Source organism: Alligator sinensis, unplaced genomic scaffold, assembly GCF_000455745.1.
Source record: "Alligator sinensis unplaced genomic scaffold, ASM45574v1 scaffold12_1, whole genome shotgun sequence".
NCBI classification, from domain to species: domain Eukaryota; kingdom Metazoa; phylum Chordata; order Crocodylia; family Alligatoridae; genus Alligator; species Alligator sinensis.
Genome location: NW_005841973.1, coordinates 90,571 through 113,317, shown reverse-complemented (window position 1 = coordinate 113,317; position 22,747 = coordinate 90,571). Strand labels below are relative to the sequence as shown.

General features: G+C 47.7%; 1 protein-coding gene across 10 annotated transcripts in view; it reads right to left on the bottom strand.

Annotated features, from left to right (window-relative positions):
* The window catches only part of PTPRA (protein tyrosine phosphatase, receptor type A), a 185,375-nt gene that overhangs the window by 87,144 nt on the left and 75,484 nt on the right, over positions 1–22,747 (bottom strand). For 3 of the 10 annotated variants that reach the window (XM_025200670.1, XM_025200681.1, XM_025200671.1), the window contains one exon: positions 7,841–7,964. The exons of 5 other annotated variants lie outside the window; for them this stretch is intronic. In XM_025200670.1, coding sequence (XP_025056455.1) covers positions 7,841–7,964 — 124 coding nt within the window. Of the gene's footprint in view, positions 1–7,769; positions 7,812–7,840; positions 7,965–8,473; positions 8,506–22,747 lie in introns of those variants that run through there. 2 more of the 10 variants (XM_025200672.1, XM_025200675.1) reach the window with 2 other exon arrangements.

The following is a 22,747-nucleotide window of genomic DNA, read 5'->3' as shown; positions in this document are numbered from 1 at the left end:
AGCATTTAGGCAGCTAAATAGCAGAATGATGTCTTGTGGGATTTGCAAAAAACTCCTGAGCAGATTAGATACCCAGAACTCATAGGAATTAGTAACTTCAGGCCCATAAATACCTTTAAAACCTGTCCATGAGAAACTAGGCCAAAGGGACACAGCAAGTCTGATGCAGAATTGGGAAGATAACCCAGGGTCCCTTCAGGGTATTTATGGTCTGATGACCCAGTTACTGCAAGGTAAGATAGGGGGTCACCTTACAACACAGCAGCTACTCACCTGTAATTGCCTCTATATATGCTCTTCTGCTGGAATAAATGCCATACGCGCATGGTGAATGTATCCACCAGCTCACCTAGCAGGACCAAGCTTGAGTAGCTGCCCCTTGAGTGGTGTGACACAACAGGGTTGCATACTGTGCAGGAGGGGTTCCTGTAATTCCACATCACATGCTTCCCAAGTCCTTCTTCTCCAGCTCCTTTTATTTCAGGGACTCCCAGCAACACTCACGGCAGGGACTGTGTGCCTCCCTTTCTCTCCTTTGCACCATGGCTGAGACTGTCTGCCTACATCCCCTCTCTGGGACATGCCAGGGGCTCTGTCTCTCATCCTTCTCCATCACAGCCCTGTGCTTCCACCACCACCTGTCACAGGCTCTGTTGCTGGGATGTGCTAATGACTGTCATCACCAAGTTTAACCTACACAGCAAAGACATATTGGAACGGAGGGGATTTGGTACATTTGCAGTACACACACACGGTCAAATAGAGACTCTGACTCCACTTTCCTCAGCCAGTGCTCATCAGTGTTCTCCTTATGCTGTTTGCTTCTTCCTATTAAAAAAAACAAACCCTCCTATCTGCATCCTGCACCATACCCTCAAAGTGCCCTGCAGCAACTGGAGTGCTTGATGAAATGCAGAGGTTACATGTAAAGGCTTTGGATAAAGACGACAGGGTGCAAATAAACTGGATTGAAAACGGTGGGTGGGTGAGGCTGAAGGATGACATTCCTTATTTCACATCTGAGCTGAGATCAGACTTCATGTTTATTTGCTCATCACCACCACTGGTCTGCTCTCCGTCAAGGCCACAGTACTAATTTGTTCTTCTCGTCTCTGGGCCTGCTTTCCAACAACAGACTGTGCCACGTCTGTCCAAACTCTCCCTGTGTGGGGCATCCAGCTGTGGACAGGGTTAAAAGGGTTGCAGCGTTTAGTAGCTTACTTGGTTAAGAAGAGCCTCTGGAAATGAAAATGGTCCCAGGGCTGGGGCACATTTTTTGAAGATGGAGGCTTCATCATGGAAAGGAGAGCTCCACTAAATACAGGAAGTGCTGTTTGGGCCACAGAATGGGAATCTTCCACGCAAAGTGACGATACCTTGCTCTGGTTTACTAATGAGCTTGCTGGAAAAACAGGGCAGAGTGGGGCAAAGTGCTCGACTGGCAGATCATTGCTGTCATACAACAATGCCACCCAGAGACCCCGACTGGAGCAGGGCCACAGATTGCTAAGTGCTGCGCACACTAGTAAAAAATAACCCCACCAGGAAGAGACTGTCACCTGAACCTGTTTCCTTTCAAAATGACGAAGCCTGACAGCCCTGAGATCCTTATGCTGGAAAAGGTACCAGTTTAAAGAGGACACAAATGCATGTGTTTTCATAACCAGTACAACTGGCCAGGACCTGGTCCTGGATCATGATTTATCTGACAGGAAAAACGAGAGCAATTTGTACGTATGAATGCATTTTAGAGCAGGGTTTTATTCTGTTTCTCAGTGCTCCTCAGATTGGAGGCATTGGCAGAGCAATCTTGGAAAGGAAGAGATGCAAGCAAGGTACAAGCACACACCATGCTTAGGAACCATTAAATCGTCCTTGGTATTTCCCATGGCTAGGGTAATATTCACATGCCAAAGCTACGTAAGGCTCAAGTATTACATGAAGTTAGAGTAGGTATAAAACCAGGATACAAACAAAGAACATTAGGTATTTTGAAATTAAATTGGATTTTTATTTACATCAGGGCTGTCAAACTCATCCAGCCCCACCAGCGAGTTGAGAAGCATAAGGCCAGTTGGGACTGGATTGGGTCCACAGACTGGCCCCACATGCCGGATCCAGTGTGCAGGGCCAGTCCGGTGTGGGCACCATATGCAGCGTGTGCCCAGGACTGAGCCTGCACACTTGCTGCTTGTAGCATGCAGGCCAGCTCCAACCCACAAACCACATGTGGCATGCACTGGCCCTGACCCTGCTCGCAGCACATGGGGTGGGTCTGGGGCACATGCACAAGGCACATGCTGGAAACGACACCTATACCAGACTGGCCTGCACGCTGGATCCGGCACACGTGGCTGGGCTGTGGGCCCAATCCAGACCAGCTGTGGATCCAGCATGTCAGGCCATTCCAGAGTGGCCACCACACACAGCACACATACCCTGGACCAGCTCTGCGTGCCTTGTGCAGCACACGGCCCAGACCGACCCTGTTCGCTGTGTGCAGCCTGCGTCAGACTGGCTCCAGGCATAGCAGTGGGGTCAGGGCTGGCACGTGCCGCATGGAGCGCGCAGGGCCAGTCTGAGACTTGAAGGCGGCACGGTGAGCTGGATGATGGGGGCTCCATGGACCAGGTCCAGCCCACTGGCCGTATCTTTGACTCGCCTGATTTATGTCAACCTTTTTTTTCCCTTAAAACTAAATATTTAAAGTTAAAATGTCAACCACCTGCATCAACTTCCCTATAAGCTATTAACTTCCCTATAAACTATTAAAATTATTCCAGTAAAATGCTCCAGCAACACACCCTCTTCAAACATTAATGGAGTACAGGCGCTGAATATTTCATTATATAGAGCCAGGGGAGAATTCTAGCTTTTGATGTCCCCTATGCTTTATACATGCATCTCAATATTACATCTGTGTCATCTTTAATCTTTTCCCATTGAATTCAATGGAGCTGGACCAAGTTAGGTATTTTTGACAAGCTTGTCTGCAGGAAAACCTTGGAAAATCCAGCTCATGTGACAACCCATCAATTCAGTAACTCAAATGAACACTTCCTTTATTTAATAAATCATTTCAAAAGTATGTCCAAATGTAAAACAAGTTTAGCTATTTTCATAATTTTTGCATAACCAGCTTTTTAAGAGTTATTTCATAAAATACATTTTCAAGAGTGTTTTTCCTTGAATTCCATATTCCCATCCAAATGCAACTGAGCCCAAATCACAAAAGGAAAAATGCATGTCTAGTGACTAAGCACCACTTGCTTTTCTAAATCAAAAATGTAGAAATTCATCTGAAAATATGTATGCTGAACTATAATAATTGCAAATGCATGTACAGATGTGAAACATTCTCTTGGCTACCATGAAGTAATACCAAATTTAGTACAAACTGTATTCAGGCGCAAGCCAGCACATTTGATCGGCTATACCCACCACTGAAAAGTAATCTTAAACGCACAACCATTTCAAAGAAGATTGCCTGCTTGCTGGTTTAAAAGATTAAAATGCATTATTTAAATAATTGTTCTACTCTACTTTAAGACTTCAACCTTAGCCAGCAAAACTGGCAGCACGAGTTAGGCAGACTTTGGGAGTGCATAGTATTGCTGCCCTCCTCCCTGGGGCAAATTTCAGACCCGGAGGGAAGCTTCTGCAGCCCTGAACACTAAAATTAGATCTCCACCCCCCCTTCTTTTCTGCAGGACCTCATTTACAATCCTTTAGAGACAGACAACTTCTATTACATAATGAAAACCATCTTAAGTTACTGCCTCAGGGTCCAAGAAAACAAAGCAGTACCTACTAGATATTGTCTTTAATTAAAGGTCAGATAAAACTGTACCGGGTACCTTAGGGAGGACAGTTTAAAACAGTCACTGCTAAAGAGTGCAAGTTGCCTATCAGAAGGGTGTTTGTGCCCAAAAGCTTGCAAAGAACTTTTTTCCAACTATTTAGTTGGTCTAATAAAAGATATCACATCTACCCAAAGAGCCTTGCCTGCTTGTGTCCTTAGACCAACACGGCTACAACCAACACCCTGGTTACTACACCCAGTGTCTTCTCAAGCAATATATTGGAAACCAATCCAAAGCACATCAAGTCAATGAAAATACCCCCACTTAATGAAACAGAGTTCGGAGCAGGCCTCTGGCTGGTACTCCGGAAGAGGTCAGCCTCTTAAAGCTCAGTAAATAGCCTTTTGAAACAAAGCAGCCTGCTTCTGGGGAGTAGAAGGAAGCTCCAGGGGCTAAATAAATTCCACCCCAAGCAGCTGGCTCAAGACCAGTGGGGTCTGGGCTTCCAGTTTTTGTGCTTGTGGATGTTTTCAAGCCTCCCTGCCTGACATTTGCTGCCAGTTTTGGTGCCTGAGAGCACCTGTGCTGAGACAGGCCCAGCTGGGACAGGGGTCCTTGCTGCAACCCAAAAGCCTCCTATGGCTGGGCCAGCAGCCGGAGAGTGGAAAATCTGTTTCATGTGATCGGTCATTCGGGGAAACAAATTTGCATGATGCATAATGCATATATGTGCTTTCATCTAGCAGATGTGCGGCTCTGACAGTTGGAAATCTTGGGGGAAAGCAGCAGCAGCATGGGACGCAGAGCTCTTCCTGTAACCCAAGACTGCTTCTCACATTCTCTTGTGCAGCGAACAACCTGGGGCCCTTCCTTTCCTTGATATGCAAGTATGTAAAAGGTGGTGACAGCATAATTAACTAGTCTGAAACGTGGAGCAAATACCTATTCGGCTGAAGGCGGCTATTTATTATAATTGAGAGGTTATTTATGAAATGCATTTAGACTGCAATCTGGACAGGGCTTTGTATTGTTTCCATAAGGGAGCATGGTTTCCTGACGGGAACTAAGCATTCAAGCAGGAGCGCTGAATTCCCTTTGCAGCTGAACACCCAGGAACTGCAGATGTTGCCAATTCATAAGCGTGAAACACAGAGTCATCACTGACTCAGCACCTCCGCATGGCGCTGGGGCCTGCTGTGCAGTGGGAGCTGCCATATCCAAGACTCGTGTGGTCTTCAACACAGCAACTGTCCCAACCCCGCATTGACACAGACTCCATCCCCCTTCCCACCCTCCTCCAACAGACACATTTCAGGCTCAGCTCAAATGAAAGAGGCCAGAGGTCTTGCCTTCCAAATCTTCCTTGCGGCTCACATCGCAGCATCCTCCCTGTCGCTCAGCTAACCCTTGCTTTGCCCCACACGTGCAGGCCATGTCTTCTCCCTCCGGCACATCTCTAAGCTCAGACCTTTTCTCTGTTCATTCAGCAAGAGTGCTAGCGTCTGGGCTCCCCACCAACTCCCCTCTCAATTCCCACAGCCTGCTCTCCTAACAGCTCTTTGGATGGGCATCTCTGCCCTGCCCTAATTCTGAATCCCTGCAATAACTATCTCCACTACACAGCTCTCACACTTGTCCTCTCTTCCCCTTCAAAGCTTTACTCATACTTTCTCACCTGCTCACGTCTCTTAATTAAATGCCCACTGCTGTCTCCATTAATGATCACAGCTTCTCCCACAGCTGTCTTGGAGCCAGTCTACATCTGAAAGCCAGTGCAGATCCAAAGGGGGTACTTTGGCATGGCTGTACCCTCCTTCCATACTGAACCATACTGTGGGAACTTTTTTTAAATGTCCCCAAAGCAGGTAGAGGGGAAGGCGGGGGATTCTTACCTGCTTTGGGGACTTTAAGAAGTCCTCAGAGGTTCCCCCAGAGTGGTCTTCCCACATCCCCCTTTGCCAAATCCTGGATCTGCCCCTGCCTGAGCGTCAATTTACATCCTTCCTCAGTCTGAACAATGCACAACACCTAGTAAAGAAAAACCCCACGTATAGGCACGCCCCTTGTGTTTTCTCCTATGTTATGTTCCACGGCTGGATTGCCGTTCCCAGACTGATGTGTAGAGGACACTCCCTGCTCTTCGTCCTTCAACCCCCCTCTCTGGAGCCACCTCTGCTACAAGGTCTACAACAAAATACCCAGCTAAAAAGCTGATTTCAAAAGGCCCAGTAACACAGCAAACAATATGCTTATGCACCTTCTACATTTCATCCCTCTCCCAAGCTTTTCACAGATTTCTTGTTCTCCTAGTTTAGGGCATGGACTGCACATGACAGGTTTGGAAGGCGCTTAATATGATGGTTGTTAAATGCTTCCATGCTAGGACCCTATTTGTGACCCTGCTCAGTTGAGCAGCTATGGCTTATCACGTACTGCTATAACCCCAGTTAATAGTAATTGTGAACCTGGCAAAGGACGTTTTGTAAGAATCAAGATAAGCTGCTAAATGATTTACAACTGCAAAGAGACCTTCTTAGTCGCTCTTATCTGTGGCTGGAAAGCTCAGCCACACTATCTATTAGTTTTGGGATTTTTTGTGGGGGGAGAGGCGGGGGCCACAGGGGATGCAGGGGAGAGAGCTACTCAGTGCATTCATCACTGGTATTTTTCCTATTATCCACCCATCTTCAGCTCAAAAAGTAAGAGTCCCAAAATCAAAGCACCAAGGAACTCAGCGGTTCTAAATGGCCCTACGGCATGTGCTTGTTCACAGAATTTAGCAGCTTGAACTTCTCTGCCCCAGTCAGGCACACCCATACATATAAAATAATACGAGTTGATGCCATTTAAAATGGGCCAGGTTAGGATCCCATTATAACAATATAAGAGTGTTCTTTATGGCAGGCTGTCCAACCTCTAAGTGGCCAACGGCTGCACACGCCCAGGTTGCAAGTCGTGGGGACCGTATGCCATGCCCCACTGCACTCTGCAGCGGACCCCTGCTGCTCTGCACAGTGGGCACCATCCCAATGTGACGTGTCAGTGCCCCTGTGCCCTGCACACCATGCCACGTGCCCTCTCCTCTGCTGTGCTGTGGTTGCCTCTGCTGTACTATGCCAGGACACCCACACCTTGCCCTGCAAGGGCCCAGGTCCCCCTGAACCCTCCAGCTGTGGGTTCACTCAACCCTGAAGGTCACGCCACCCACCTCCAGGGCAGAGGCAGGAAGCAGAAGGTGGAGAAGGGAGGGGGAGCCCTGAGACTTGGGCAGCAGCAGCTGAAGCAGTGGGGCTAGTGGCATCCAGATCAGCAGCTCAGCCCAGGGTGCAGGTTAACCCCTTGGGGACTGGATGTAGCTCACAGGCCATCAACTGGGCAGCCCTGCTCTACAGTACTGAAGCTTCAGCTGATTTAGAACCAGGCCTATATTATAAACTTTAGTCCTGGGTATGGCCATAAACTGTATCCAACTGGAGGGCTTGGTGGTAACGTGGTGGGGCTACTTGTGGCGGGGTAGCTCCTATAAAATATCACAATGCTGCAACCTCCAAAATAAGGTGAGTATAGGATGCTTCAAAACCCTAGCCCCACTGCCTTGGTGGGAGAAAGGCTAAGGGACATCGCTCTGACAGAAACACACCCTTGCTGAGGCATTAGGCAGTCAGCAGTAGCTCTAATCTGCTGCTCTCTGGCAGAAGCTACAGCCATTGAGGCACTGAACATCTGGACTCGGTCTGGCCTTTGGACTCGGTCTCGATGGTCTAAAGGGGTGATGGTAGGCTAGGGCAGCCTCCACTCCTCCCTACTCTTGCCTAGGCATACACGCTGAAGGTCTTGGTGCAGTGGTCGCATGGACCTCTTGTGCATACACCATGATCCAGAGGATTGATGGTTACCAGAAAGATACCATCAACTTCCATTGGCACAGCTATGTTGGCCAGTGATCAGAACTTATTACGCTCCTACCTGGCATGAGGTGGGCTGGGAAACTCTCATACACAATGTAAATGCAATTACTCCAACAAAACGGCACTTGCTTGTTCTGCAGAGAGCTGGAAGAGACATTGGTAAAAGCACCATTTAGCCACTACAGCAGTGACTAAACCAGGGTGCCAGGGCATCGTGGGGTGCCTTGAGATCTTCTGAAGGATGCTGCAATGCCTAAGGAGATAAGCAGATGTGAGGAGATAAGCAGATAAAAGAGGAAATAAGCAAGTGTGAGAAACCCTGGCTCCACTACCCAGTCCCTCTGCAAGGTGGTAAGCACTATAAATACGTGCATTCGTTGTTGAAATGAGGTGTGGCTCAATCACAAAGTTACAGAAGGATGCCTTGAGTCAAACAAGGGATGCCTCATGTCCAAAAAGGTGGAGAACCACTGCACTATAAGCTCCACTGACAGTAGAAGTACCGTGGCCAGCAAACCAATCAACCAGACTTGGTGTTGACCTGGCTCAGCTTCACTGAGTGGTTTTACCTATAGGAAATTGCCTTCAGCCTCACTGCATTCCTACCATTTAGTAGATCGCTGTGGTCGAATACCTGCTAAGGGAGTTGGAGAATGCAAGACAAAAATATTCCAGCTTTCTCAAGGCACGAAATGGGTTTCCTGTTTATAAAATTTCAACAGAATAAACAGAACGTTGCTCTTGTTCACTCAAAGTATTTACCCTGCTTTCTGCCTCATTTAAGTGCTGGAACAAGCTGTTACAGATCAGGCCTTTGCGAGCCTATTTCAGACATACAGGTCCGGAAAACTGCTTTAAGTGAAGAGCTGGTGTTGTGTGGATCACAACCTGCCCATTTACGCTGCACTAGGATATACACAGACACATGATAAAACAGCAACATGTTTCCTTAAACACCTGCAAGAGCAAGCCCACGAGTTGCACAATCGACTGCTAAAATTACTAACCCCAAGGAGTTCTTTAAGACAGACGGTGCACGTGTTTATTTGTACAAACAGCTCAGGTTAATGGTAACAGGCCCCTGCTTGCTTCTTGGCACAGTCTGCATAAACAGTGTTTTATTCTACTACACAACCTCCAAGTGAATCTAAAACGCTGTATACTGGTCCTGTGTGTTTAGCATCAATGCTTTATAACTGCCAAAAAACTCAAATGTAGACACTGCTCAGTCTACCAGAAGGGTCCAATCAAATCCAGAATAATTCACAGGACTCTTCTTTCAAGAAATATATATTTTTGCAAGTTTTTTTTTCATGTGGGCATGATTTTCCAACGTGTCTAAGTGACTTAGGCACTCGAGTCTCAGTGATACTGCGACTGGTCCTGCCAAATCATTTAGGCCCTTTAGAAAATTCCACCCCTTCATCAATTTGCCCATCAACACAGGCATCACCTTAACTCATTTTCCAAGGGGCTAAGAGTTTGAGAGCTCCCATGCTGGCTCCAGGGATGCGTTTGGACTCCAGCCCTCTTCTGCCAGGCAACAAATCAGATCCTAAAACACACCTCTGCAACGCCAGCATGGCTTCTGAGCCAGGGCTTGCACGCTCTATTCAAATGATGTTGCCCTTCTTGGCCAAGGAGCATGGGTTCCCCAAGACGCATCAGAGAACTGGCAGCACAAAGCACCCAGGCTCTGGCTGTGCTCGGCAGCATCCTGCCAACACCCAGAACAAAGCCCAGCTGCAGTCATGGACAACTGATGGTAAGGACTTCTGCTGCCCAAGCGCAGTTGCTAAGAACCTGCAGCTCCCATTGATACCAACTGAAGTTATGGAAGCAAAAGCTCTTTAAGAACTTGGGCTTTATCAATTTTGACATAATTTTGACGTAAAACCAGCTTGAGCTACAGATTCCAAGAGCAGCTGGAAGGTCTGGATTATGACATGACCAGAACCAAGTTAGGAGTGGATTCTCCGCACACAAACCCTTTAAATGCTGACAAAACTATAACTCATTCGTGAAACATCAAAGGGAAGCTCCATCTCCCTGCTTTGCTTTCTTTTATTGTCTGTGCCGTTTAACTGGACTGCTAGGATCTTCTCAGCTGTGGACATAACTGATCAGCGACAGGAAACTACCAACACCTTCTCTGGTGTTGCATTTAAGGCAGGCTCTCAAAAAGGACAAAGATGTTGATGGCTTCTGAAAACTACTTCTAGCTTTGACTGAAACTATTAAAACATTATCTGCAGACCTGTGACAAATGCTGACTCAGGTACTGCCCGCCCACTTAAAACCGAGCAACAGATCAACCTGCTTCCACATGATTTAGAAGTGGCCCCGAGAACACTGGCTTCAGGGTTGTGAGCCCTTTTATTCTGGAATGAATCCCTCCTTGACCAAGCAAATATGCTGTCTTCCAGCTGGGAATGCTCCAGCAGAGGTGAAGGTTTCTCATCACCCCTAGAAGGCAGCATCCATTTCATTTGGACAAGGAACTCTTTTTTTCATTAAGCAAATAGGAGCAGGAGTGTCTCGAGTCCCACCCAACCTGTATGATGAGAGTCTAAACTATGCTACGTTTCTGCAGGAACACCTGGCTCTATATTGTCTTTTAAAGACACTAAATTTGTCCCATCTAAACTGATCTTCAGGACCTCTCTGGCACCCATAACTGGGGTGTCTGAGTCAAGGAGGCGAGAGAGACCACTTGACTAAAGGGATCTCTACTCAGGCCTGCATTCAAGGCCTTCGCCAGCTATTCACTTAGCCCAATTACTGGGTTTGGGTACATGGAAAGCAGAGTGAATCTATGGGGCTGTTCTCCATGGTGATGCTGAGCTTGGCAGGGAGGCAGTAGTGCAGGGGTGGGCAAAATGCGGCCCGTGGGCCAGATGTGGCCCGCCAGGCCATTCTATCCAGCCCACGGGGCCCCTAAAAATGTAGAAAGTTAATATGTATCTGTCCCTGGCTGCCTGTCATGCGGCCCTCGATGCCTTGCCAAAACTCAGTAAGCGGCCCTCCGCCTGAAATAATTGCTCGCCCCTGCAGTAGATGTATCCTCAATGCACCAACATCACACTGAAGCAGGGAATCAACCCCACATCCTCCAAGTCCCAGGCTGGCAAGTTTAGGCACTGATACAGCTTCTCTGCCTGTCTCTGGCTGGATTATTAGTGACCACTCAGCAGTGCCGTGCAGGAGATCCTGAGTTTAGGTCCCTGAGCCTGGATTCTGACGTGAACTGTCCTCAAGGGACATGGGTTTTGCAGAGGAAGCAAGATATGTGGGGCCTGATTCTCAATTATACCAAGGCCATAATGCATCGCTCTGTGTAGAAAGCTCTTACAAGCAGGCATAAAGGTAATTTAAAATGACAGCCATCTCAGAGGAGAAGGGGTAAAGATCCCCAGTGATACTACCCCCTCCTCCCCCCACAAACGCCAGCACAGGAATAATGCTCTTCAGTCAGTTCATGAGGCTTTTTTCCATGGTTTTAAATGCTCGCAAACACCATGGAGGTTTTTCACATTTCCCTTTGCAGACCGCCACACACTAGACACCAAACCCCAAGCTGTTGTTACAGGGAAGTGCAATGACTGTGATGCTGACACGAGAACGTTCCCATCCGCCCTAGTCAGAACTGTTAATACAACCCTACAATTTAGTGTGGATGCCACATGAAAACATTTATCCCAGGACAGACATTATATTCGTTTGACACGGGGTAATTAAGAATTAACTAACACATAACTATCACGTACGGACACAAGCATTTCAAAATAAACGCTCTGGATTGGCAACATCCCTCCTCCTTTCATCTTACAGTAGCTCTCTCCCTAACCCCGGGCCACTGAAGCATGGGTTAGCTGTAGTCTCGCACCTGTACTTGTCAGGTTGTGTGTTACGCATTATGCAATTTGATTCTTTGGCAAATTGCTGAAATGGGGGAGAGTCTCCTACTTGTCAGAAACAAGCTTGATGATGATGAATGGCTGAGTAGCTGACGTGAGCCTGTAAGCACTTGATCGAGGTCAGGTCTCCCCTCCTTTTCTACTTGGTGTCTAGACATGGAGATGACAAGTATTATAACCACCGGATTCGATACTCCTACCGTCAGTTGAATTCTATAATAATCTGCATATACAGGAGCTGACAGTAGTGTTCACTGGACCCAGAATTTTAAAATGTATGTTTCTAAGGGTGGTTTTACTTAAACCTTTACGTGACCTTTTCATAGACGTTAGGGCTGGAAGGGACCTCGGCAGATCATCGAGTCTAGCCCCCTGCCCCAGGGGCAGGAAGTCAGCTGGGGTCAAGGGATCCCAGCAAGATAAACATCCAAATGTCTCTAATAGGAGTCCAGAGTAGGTGCTTGCACCACTCGTGAGCCTTTCATTATTGTAAGTGTTATCTGGGTACTGTTAGCTGGATCTGCGGTGAGGTCAGCAACATTTTGGGGGCAGAGTGCCAAAAACACCTGCAACCTTGACTTGTAAAATGTTGGTGTGCCAGAGGCAGACAGTGGGGGAGCTATTGTTGCTAGGGCAGCACCGCCCTGGCCCTTTCCTTGCCGTCTGCCCTGAGGCACACATGCCAAGCAAAATGCCTTCACATGCCTCACTCTGGCACCCATGCCAAGGGTTGCCTACCCTTGGTCTACAGTTTTCAGCCTACCTGGTTCTTACAGAATTCACCTACTTGCTATTTTAGTCACAAGACTGAGCATACAGTAGCCAATCTGTGCAACTGGTCATTCTCAAAAAAGAAGATGCCTCTAAAGGAACACAGAGGCCCTTGCATCAAGCACTCTCTCAAGCGAGAGCTTAGCATCATAGATCCCTGAGTGTTAAGGTCAAGAGGCATCACCCCTCTCATCACCAAGATTTCAGTCCATGCGATTTCATCCAGTAATTTCTACAGCTGAACAAATCACTCTTCTAAGCTGCATGAGCAAGTGCTAGAGACCAAACATGACTGCTCACACTTCTCGCCAATTAGATGATTTGGGGTTTTTCTTTAAACTGCATCTGGATGACAAAGAAGAGGTTAATGAACACACTGGAGATCTACATAGAAAAATACTTCCATACCTCCCTAGGGTACAGTTCTGTAACAGAGGACACTCCTTGATTTTAAGCACTGGCTAATGTTTTATCTAGTTTTTCATCAAAAAGACTACCTCTCCCAGGGTCCAGGCTTAGCAAATAGGCTCCGACTTGCCTTCTGCCTGACTTCTGACTACCACAGCTATCTACCTCTCTATGCCTTCTCCTGGCCATCATTAGAGCCGCGGTATACAAAGCTACCTTCTGGGTGCTCAGCTACCACAGAGCACCATATGAATGCCTAGACAGGTACTCATTTTGTAAGAAGGAGTCACTTACCCAAGTCCCTGCTTCAAGCACATTCCACAGCAGCTCCTCTTATCTGAAGCCAAACAAGAAGTGTGAATACGTGAGAGATCCACAAGCCTGTGGTAAAGCATCTGCTCTTGTCCAAGCTTGAATTTCCTTCTCGCCCTCCAACTACTAAGCCCAGAAGCTAACAGCCAATTCTTTTATACTGCTGAAGATTTTCCATCTAACCTAGTGCTCTGAGTGGTGTCCCCAGAAGGTCCCACCCCTAGTATATTGGGTGGGTTTGTGCGACTGGTGTATAATGGTCACACTCAACAAAAATGCCCAGGAGTCCTCCCTGTAATCAGCAGAAGTGCACACATGGAAAAGGACAGGATTCTGTTCAGAGCATGTCCCATGGGGAGACTTGCACATGGGAAAGCCTCACCATACATCCAGACACTGCTGGATTGAAACAGTTATATCGGTAAGAATTTAAAGGCGAATGCACACCCACTACAGCCTCTCGAAAGACTACAATGCAAGCCAGTTAAGATGTCTAGCAAGATAAAGTGATTCTCTGTAAGGTCAGGGTTTGTAGGGAGCAATGTCAAGCACACGTGGGAGAAGGGAGAGATTTTGTGCAACCAAAGAGGAATAACTTGGGAGTTGTAAGCAAACCTGAAAAAGAAACACTTTGGCTGAATATCCAGCAAAACTATCCCTTGTGAGGCCTTATAGGCTGCAAACCACCAGCCATGGAAAGCGATGGAAATGTTCAAGCATCACAGGCTACAACAGGGGCCAGCAGATTTTTCAAGCCATGAACCAGAACAACCCATTTCTGGTCCAATGTGGGCCAGGTGGCTTCCACAGCACGTAAGGGGTGGGGGCTTTCCCTGCCCCCACACTGGGACCAGGCAGCTGGGAGCGGTACCTGTGCCACTGCTGCTTCTCCCTGCCCCCCGCTCTTCAGAGGGCCCTCACTGCCACTTCTGCACTGCAAATGGCAGACAGGGAGGGGAGTAGTAGGAAGGGTGGAGGAAGAAGTGGCAGCACCGTGAATGCAGCTTCCAACCGCCTAGCCCTGGCACAGTTCCCACTGGCGGGAAGCTGCGCCCATGCTGCAGACAGAGATGGGGGAGCTGGGGTGAGAGAAAAGGTGGGGGACAAGCAGCAGCAGTAAAGGCATAGTTGGAAGATGCCCAGCCGCAGCACAGCTCCCCATTGCTTAACCCCGGTGTGGGCATGGGCATGAGTGTAGGCAAAGCCCTCAGGCTCTGTGGGCCAGATCCAGCCTGCAGGTGGTATGTTACCAATGCCTGGGCTACCTGTAAGGGAATTCATGGGCCAGAGATGATTACTCAGGACTCCAATCAGTTCCATAATCCCTTTCTACTCTCTATAGTATGACATTGGAAACATCGTGCTGACATCATCTACCATCTCCTTCCGGTAACAGCTATGAGTTACATAAGGCAAAAGGTAAAATGAATCAGAAGAAAGGAGATCAAAGAAAACCAGTAACCATGCAAACAGACTGAAAGGATGCATGGCTGATCCCTGCTGGAAGCCTGGGGAACCAGCCTAGGTTTAAATACAGGATCTCCCCAGTCTACTGCATCTCCTTCCAGGTCACTTCCTATGCATGAAACATGTTCTCCATCTCTGTCCTCCAACATACTTCCCAATCAACTATAGTCTTGTGGCTGAGAAAGAAAAACATCAAAATGTGAACCCAAGGATAAGTGGTACAATGCTTCTCTGCTCTAGTCTGCAGTCTAGAACTGCAGCTTTAGAAGGTATATTTGACTCTCACTATAACTTCAACATAGCAGCCTGGTGCTTTTGTTCACAATGTCACCCAGGCCCCTCTGGGGCAGGGCTGTCTTCATTTGGAGTCATTCTGCTCTCCAAGGAACCCTCAACGATTTCCTCCAAGGAGTCCAATAGAAAAAAGTACTAAGCATAAGTAGGGGCAACAGTTTCTAGCCCTTTCTGCCAACTTTCTCAGGCTACTGCACTCTCAGGTAAGTGGATCCTTTGCAAAATGTCTTCAGAGATCTTGCTATAAGTCTACAGTCTGCAGAAATCTGCTGCAGGAATGGCCACAGCACGCTGAGTGCCATTCTACCTACCGGTCAGGGCACAAAACTGGTGAGGAAGTTTCCCTCCGGTGCTCCCCCAAAGAGTATCAACAGCAGGAGCACTAATGCAGACCTGCAGGGTGGTCAGTGAATGGGTGCCGTACTGCGAAACTCGGGAGACTGATGTTCTAGTCACAGTGATGTTTTATTTGCTCCACTGGTGACCTTCTGGGTAATACTGGGAAGTCACTTCTCCTCAATGCCTGTTCCCCCTGCCCCTTTTGCTACTCTTCAGTCTAGAAATACTTCTGGATGGGGACTGGCTTGTTCTGTGCATTTATACAGCGATTGGCACAAGGAAGCCTCTGGGTGCTAAAGTAATACAATAAATAGACAGGGCAATGAAGTTTTTACTGCTATAAATACTGAATTCTGAACTGATCAGCGTTAGAAGTGGCCTGTTGACAAGTGAATTCTTTCCTGACTATCACAGGCAGAAGGGTGACCTAGAAAGCACTCTGACAAATCCCAACTTAGACAAAGCTCCAGCTACTGCAGTAATAGCATGACAAAAGTGACTGTACATAACTGCCGAGCCTGCATGTAACGACGGTAGAAAGACTGGAGCGTGAATCAAAAGTTACTAGACTGCCCTGCATGGGGGTTCAGGAGAATGCTATGAAGGAGAAAAGAAAAACACTTGGACTAAGTTGTCATGTGGACAAGGGCAGCCACCAGTGTCTGTGCACAGCTTACGTTACACATACACACGAGTCTAATGTTCCTTAAACATTTCCAGCACTTTATCTGATGCATGCGTTGCACGTATTACACTGAGTGCATTTCTTTTTATTTTTCAAATCTCTGCCTGCTACATTTACATTTCAAACATCAGGGACCCTTCTGCATCTCATTAATTAGACTCAACACTTCTGCATCTTACCAGTGGACCACAGCCCTTCTAATCAATGGAAATACATGAATAAAATACGTTTTTAGTGTTGCAAAATGACCTGTCAGAACATGAATGCCAAACCCAACCACTTAGTTGCAAAAACACAAAAAAATACTGCTTGAGCACTTTCAAGTAAGTTATTCTATTTCCCATTGTAATGCAATCGAGCATTTCTTATTATACATGGGGGAGGAAGTAACACTTTTTTCCATTTTGTTATGTTCCAGGTTGTTCTTAAATAAGAAACAGACTTTTCTTCTCCATTTTAAAAAACACTTCTAACAAGTTACTACCTTGGCAATATCCTGACCAAAATACCACCCCCTGGATTATTGTTTCCAAGTGAGTGAGGACTATAATTTGCATACTAAATCCCAAACCCTATTTCAAGAAGGTAGAAAACTGGACTATGTTAAAATTAGTAACTCTAATTACTAATTAGTAATAGTGTAGGAACATTATCCATCCATATGCCATCAGGATCCCATAAAGGTTCTAGGCCTGTGCGAAGCAGCAAGTATTTGATGAGGATTTGGAGGGACGGTGATTCGATGCGGTGATTTGAATCACTGTCCCGATTCGATCTGGCTGATTCAGATTCGGAGATTCAGTGCTGATTCAGAGATTCAGCCATAGATTATAATGGGGAATTACTAAAATACCTATAACTTTTTTGTCATTTTTGTGCAGATTCAAATGAAAACAGCAGGGATGGTAGCCCCTTCTGAGGGCATGAAGCCTGCCAAGTGTCAAAGAGATAGAGGCAGGGGTTTCTATGAACGCGCACCTCAAGGCTCTGAAAGCAAATAAAAAAGGAAACAGGTGCAGAGTGAGGAGGGTGGCACTCACACTGTCTGCATGTGGAGCTTGGGGAACCCCAGCAGCAGGAGGTTCACCTTGAGGAACACCAGCTGCTCCACCAAACCAGGATCCAAGCAGGGGCAGAGGGGGGTCACTACATCCCCAGCAATGCTGAACACCCTCTCACTCAGAACACTGTTCGGTGGACAGGACAGGTGTTCCCGGGCAACCATGGCCAGATCCTGCCACACTTGGCCGTGGGGTGCTCAAGAGGCCAAGGGGTCGCAGTGCAGCGGCTCCACATTCTTGGCGAAATAGGTAGCCACCAAGGCCTCCACGCTACCTGCCTGATGATGGGGTCTGGTGCCTCTGGACCCCAACACTGAAGCCGTGCCCTTGGCCCACAACGGCAGCAGCTGGGGTGGAGGACATTGGCTCATAGTTGGAGTGCTGGCATGGGAAAATGGATCCCCCCTCTTTCACATTCCCCCACCCCTGCCCTTCTGCCTCCCTGACTGTTCACCAGCACCTCCATCCAGTGATCAAGGGTTTTGCTGCTGCAGACGCTCCCCTTCACCCTTGGGTCGCACATGCCTGTCGGCACGTGGAATGCACTGGACTGCAATGGATCCAGCTGTTTTTTGATACCTTCCTTCAGGTGCAGACACTGGTGAAGCAGCTTGCCCCAGCCAGGACCATCAATTCCCTAGAACTTCTCCATTTCATTCTCAAGCTGCTTCACTATGGGGATCACCTGGCTAAGGAGGGCATCACCAGTGCTGAGGGTCTCGGTGGCCTTGAGGAATGACTTGAGGACCACCAAGATCTGGGAGCTGGTATCCCACTCAATTTTGTTAAGGGGCCACTGATCCCAATCTCCTCGAGCAAGGCCATCTCATGGATGGCCTTCTGTTGCTCCACCAGCCTTTCCAGCATCAGGTATGTGGAGTTCCACCAAGTCTCCACATCCCGCGTGATTTTGTACTGCAGGATGTTCAGCTCTGCCTGTTTGTCCTGGAGCATCTTGCCCTCCTTGATGTTGCAGTGGAAGTAGCCTGCCACCTTCCTGCACTTCGAAATGAGCTGGCTGGTAGTGATGGCGCCATCACCAGGAACCGTCCCCCTCCAAGGCATCTCTATGAGGTGGAACTTGTGTGCCACACAGCAGATGCCAACAAAGTTGGCATCATGCACCGCCTTCACCATAATGGCCCCATTGTCGATGACCATGAATCCGTGGGTGAGCTCACCCTGCCCAACGAGCCACCCCTGCACCATGCGGTTCATGACCACCATGATCTCCCTTGCCGTGTGGGACTCATCCATCACCTTGGCTTGAAGGAGAGCTCACTGGTGGCCTGACTGGTCACACCAGTGCCCTGTGAGGGAGAGGTAGGGATGATCTCCACCCCAGCTGCTCCAGATGTCCCAGGTGAAGTGCAAGGCTACCTCCGGCCCTGCCTTCCACAGCTCCTCCATGCATGCCTCATACAGGGAGGGCACCATCATCCTGCTAAAGGTGGTGCGTGCGGGCACTTGGTACAACAGGGCCACAAGCATCATGAGCTGCCTGAACCCTGGACGCTCAACAAAGGAGAAGGGCTGGCTATCCAGAGCAAGCATCTCCCCAGTGCTCTGGGTGATCTCGTTCGCCTTTGGAACATGGCCCCACTTTGTCTCCGCCTTTCCCCCACCACTCCAGGGAGGCCTGCCTCTGCTTCGTGGGCATTGGGGCTTTGGAGCGAGAGGGGGACTTCTTTTTGGGCACGCTCCCAGTGGCACCGGACTGAGGAGGAACAAGGGCAAAGAGGTGCTGCCTCCTGAGATGCAGCAGCATCACCGTGGTGGTGAAGTGTTTCACCACCTTGCTCCGCTGATCTGCCTTCAGCAGTGGTGGCAGGTAGCATACCTGGGATCATTTCCACCTCAAAATGATCCCACCCGCTTCTGGGTTGAGGGTGGGGGATCCTGTCTTACACCCCTCTTCACCAGGCAGAGGCACAACAACAGGAGGAGATGAGGCACCTGCCCCCACAACGTCCTCCGAAGTGCCTTCCAGAGAAGGAGACCTGCCCGTAGGGGAACTTTGAAGGGTGTGGAGCACAAACTCAGATTCCTCTTCCTTCCACAGAATTTCCTTCGCTATGCTCCTCAGCTGCTCTGCTTCCAGATCTGGCTCCTCCTTTGGCACCGGACGGCTCACGCTGGCAACTGAAACTGGGGTGGAGAATGTCATGCTGTTGCTGGTTAGCGGTGGTGCAGGTGCAGGCACTGCTACCACCTCCTTGCTCCCATTAGCAGCAGAAGACTCATTGCTGCCAGGAAAGAGGGTGCGTCTATGTTTGGGGCGGGGGGAACTTGCCCTCTGCCCCCTCTCCCTCCCCTGACAGAAGACCTGGCACCTGCCTTTCCAGCATGCTTCATAATGTTTGGTGTGCTGCAAAGTGTGTGTGTGTGTGTGTGTGTGTGTGTGTGTGTGTGTGTGTGTGTGTGAGAGAGAGAGAGAGAGAGAGAGAGGGAGAGAGAGAGAGAGAGAGATATGTTGTGCTTTCCTGCACAGTGATGACACCCTGTCAGGGAAAACACAGATTTCTTTTTGTGAGGGGAAAAAATCAAGACAGACTAACAAGAACAAATAAGAGGATCTTGGGGGAAGAATAAGTTGAAAGGAATGGATAGGGATAACAATAGGGATTGTAGGCGAGGGTAAGTAGGAAAGGATTGGATACAACTTACAAGAAGAGAGACTAGCTAGCAAGCCAGAGCCTTTCAGATGCGGCTGCTCCAAGACAGACACAGCTCACAAAAGGCACAGATCACTTCAGACACAGCTCGATATGTTGTTTCTATGTCCCTCCCCCAGAGCACCGTGATTGGAAGGGAACTCAGAGAACGATCACAGTCACTGGCCAGCTACAGACGTCAATATCAGAGTAGTCCCACCCCCCAGCCTTTTCCAATACGGAAGATCACTTCATCCCCCTCCCTCTTCTCAGTTTCGGTTTGCTGCAAACCTTCCAAATCTCCGAATCTCTGCAAATCGATTTGAAGGCTTCCAATTCGATTCAGACCTTTTAATGGGTCTCCCGATTCAATTCGGAGATTCGACCACCGAATCGGGCTGCATCTCCTCTGAATCAAATCGGCTACCGAAGCTTTGTGCAGGCTTAAGAGATTCCAACAGTGGCACCCCCTACAAGCAAACCAAAGAAAGGATTTTTAATTGAAAAGCTATAAATTTACAAGCAGACAAAGGTTTGGGTAAAGAGCTGAACGACTGCGCCATTTGTGCTGCTCTAAGTGAGCCATGCCCACTTCATCTGCTCGTTACTTATGTAAAATGCAATGTGCCAGTATTGGAAACCTATAAGAAAACAAACTTGGAGACAGAAAAATGAGGTAGGTATGGCCCTACACTTAAATTTTCCTGAAACATAATGAACCATCTCCTAGAGTCAAGAGACAACATGGTCTTCTGGTAGTGGCCAGTAACTTTATACATGAAGGGGATAGCGCAGTCCATAGCTAGGAATAAAGTTATTTCAGTTGAGTCTAAAAAAGGTCACTTCTTTTTCTGCAGTTAATGAAAATCAGGGTTCACACTAACCCCCCAAGCAGGGTGCAAGGACATAGGCAAATCCTCAGCAGAGTATCAGGTTTAGACACATTCTTCAGCAAAGTGTACCACAGCCCTTACCAAGTCTCCTGGGCCTTGCTTCATCAGAGCCCTGAAACATGTGAACTACAGAGTATGTGCTTATAAATCCCATGTTATGTATTGCCTGGAAAACCGGGTTCTCTTCAACAGTCTACAATGAGCTCTATCGGAGTGAGGAAGCTGAGATCAGAGCTGGCGCTGGCTGTGTAGGATCCCCAGACTTGATGGGGAAGAAGTGCTGTTTTTTGGCTTGACTCTGTGACCTCCCTCTAAAATCCAAATACTTTCACATTTTAGATGCGAGTGTCTGCACTCAAAAGACAGAGTTGGTGGGTGGGTTGGTTGGTTGGTTGGTTGGTAGGAGACTAGAGAGGCAGGCACAATAGACAACATCCATCAGAGACCGTTCTGACAAGTTCTGGAAGTCCAAAAAGGAAGGGTTTGCCATATCTTAAAAATTCTCCCAACAATGCTTTTCTGAGCCTGAACTCAGAATCAGTTTGCCTTAGAAATGGATTACTCAAGAGAGCTGGAGGACTTTGAAAAGGAACAATTGCTTCTGAAGAGTCTCTCCCTGCCCTGCTTCAAGAGGCCAATTCTGATAGCGTGAAAGCCACCTACAGAATATTATTCGTTAGTCCTATGAATGGCCCGTTACAGACCTATGGATGGCCCACAAGTTTCTGATGGGTTTTCAAAGGGATCCAAATGATGCCGAGGTACAAACTGTTATATTTCCCCCCCACATGGCACATATGTAAGCCTCTAATTCTTCCTTACAGAGGGTTTTAATACCAGTCACTAGGAAAGGACTTTCCATGCTTTTCATGCTTTGAAACTCCACCTTCTTTCTGAACCCCTTCAGACCTAGTTCTGTTCTCTGATAATGCTTTTGTAAAGAGGCTGTTCTTCCTTGAAGTTGTTTAAACGTTCTCTTAGTCTTCAGATTTTTGCCTGAGTAGATACACTTTCCCTTCAACTTTTAAATGTAGAGAGATGCATCATGTTAAGAAACACAGTCCAATAAAACTGAAAAACAACAGTTGTATTTCCCCTGAGTACACCCAAAACCCACAGAAACTGTGAAGTCGATATTACAAGCAGAAGTTATGAACTCAAGACACTTAGACACCAAGTCCCGGTTGTGTTTCATTGCCATCTGGCTCGTATTAGAATCACAAGCCCACTTCTTTTCCATCTGAAGTTGCTCAAATACCAAAGTCCCTTTAGTTTACTGCTATTAAAACTATAAATAAGATTCAAATTAAAAACAAAAAAACAAAAAACTTCAGCAGAGTCAGCATGCTGGAGGCCCTGGGATCTTGGCAGATCCGGTTCCTGTTTACCCTTCGAGGCACAAGCACTCAGCTGGAGACGAGCTGGGTAGCGGGTCTTGAATCTGTTCTCCACGGAGGTCGTGTCAGTGTTTGAGACGTTCCTGAACATGGAGGTGACATAGCCTTGTCCAAGGTAGCATTTGAGTCGTGTTCTGTGCTGTGCCCACAAAGTGCAATTGGGCCCTACGTCCTGGAAAGGAGGATGGCAGGATTCAGCTTCATCCCTGCCACCCAGATCTTGAGAGCATTCTCGCCGCCAGAACTCAGACCAGAAATCTCCACATCCAAGTTCCTCTGGTCTTGAACTGGACTAAAATCATCAACTTAGAATTTGAAATCTGGTCAAAATTGTTTTGTCCAAAAAAATTAAAATCCACATATTCACAAACCCCCAAATCCTCCAGTTTTCCACTAGCTCTCACCTCTTCCATTACCAAGTTCTCACGTTCACCATAGGAGCAGCAGTAACACGCGAGGGCAGGGGAGAGGTAGCGTGGTCTAGCAGATGGGGCACTGGATGGCGTACTGGGAGACAAGGGCTCTGAGAGTGACCCTCTGCGTGACCTTGGGTAAATCATTTCCCCCTTCACCCTTTGTCACACCCATACAGACTATAAGCTCCTTGGGGCAGGAACAGTCTGCTATTACGTGTTTGTACTAGGGTTGGGCATTTGACTGGTCAAATAAAGTTTGGTCAACTGACTGGTCAAATATCAGTTAAAAATAGTTTTAAAAATTGCCAATCAGTCCACAAAAAGCACAGATCTGACGTTAAGAAATGTGCCAAAAAACAATAAAAATCGTATTTGTCTCAAGAAAACTACAACAAAATGTAGTTTTTTTGTAAAACTGCTAT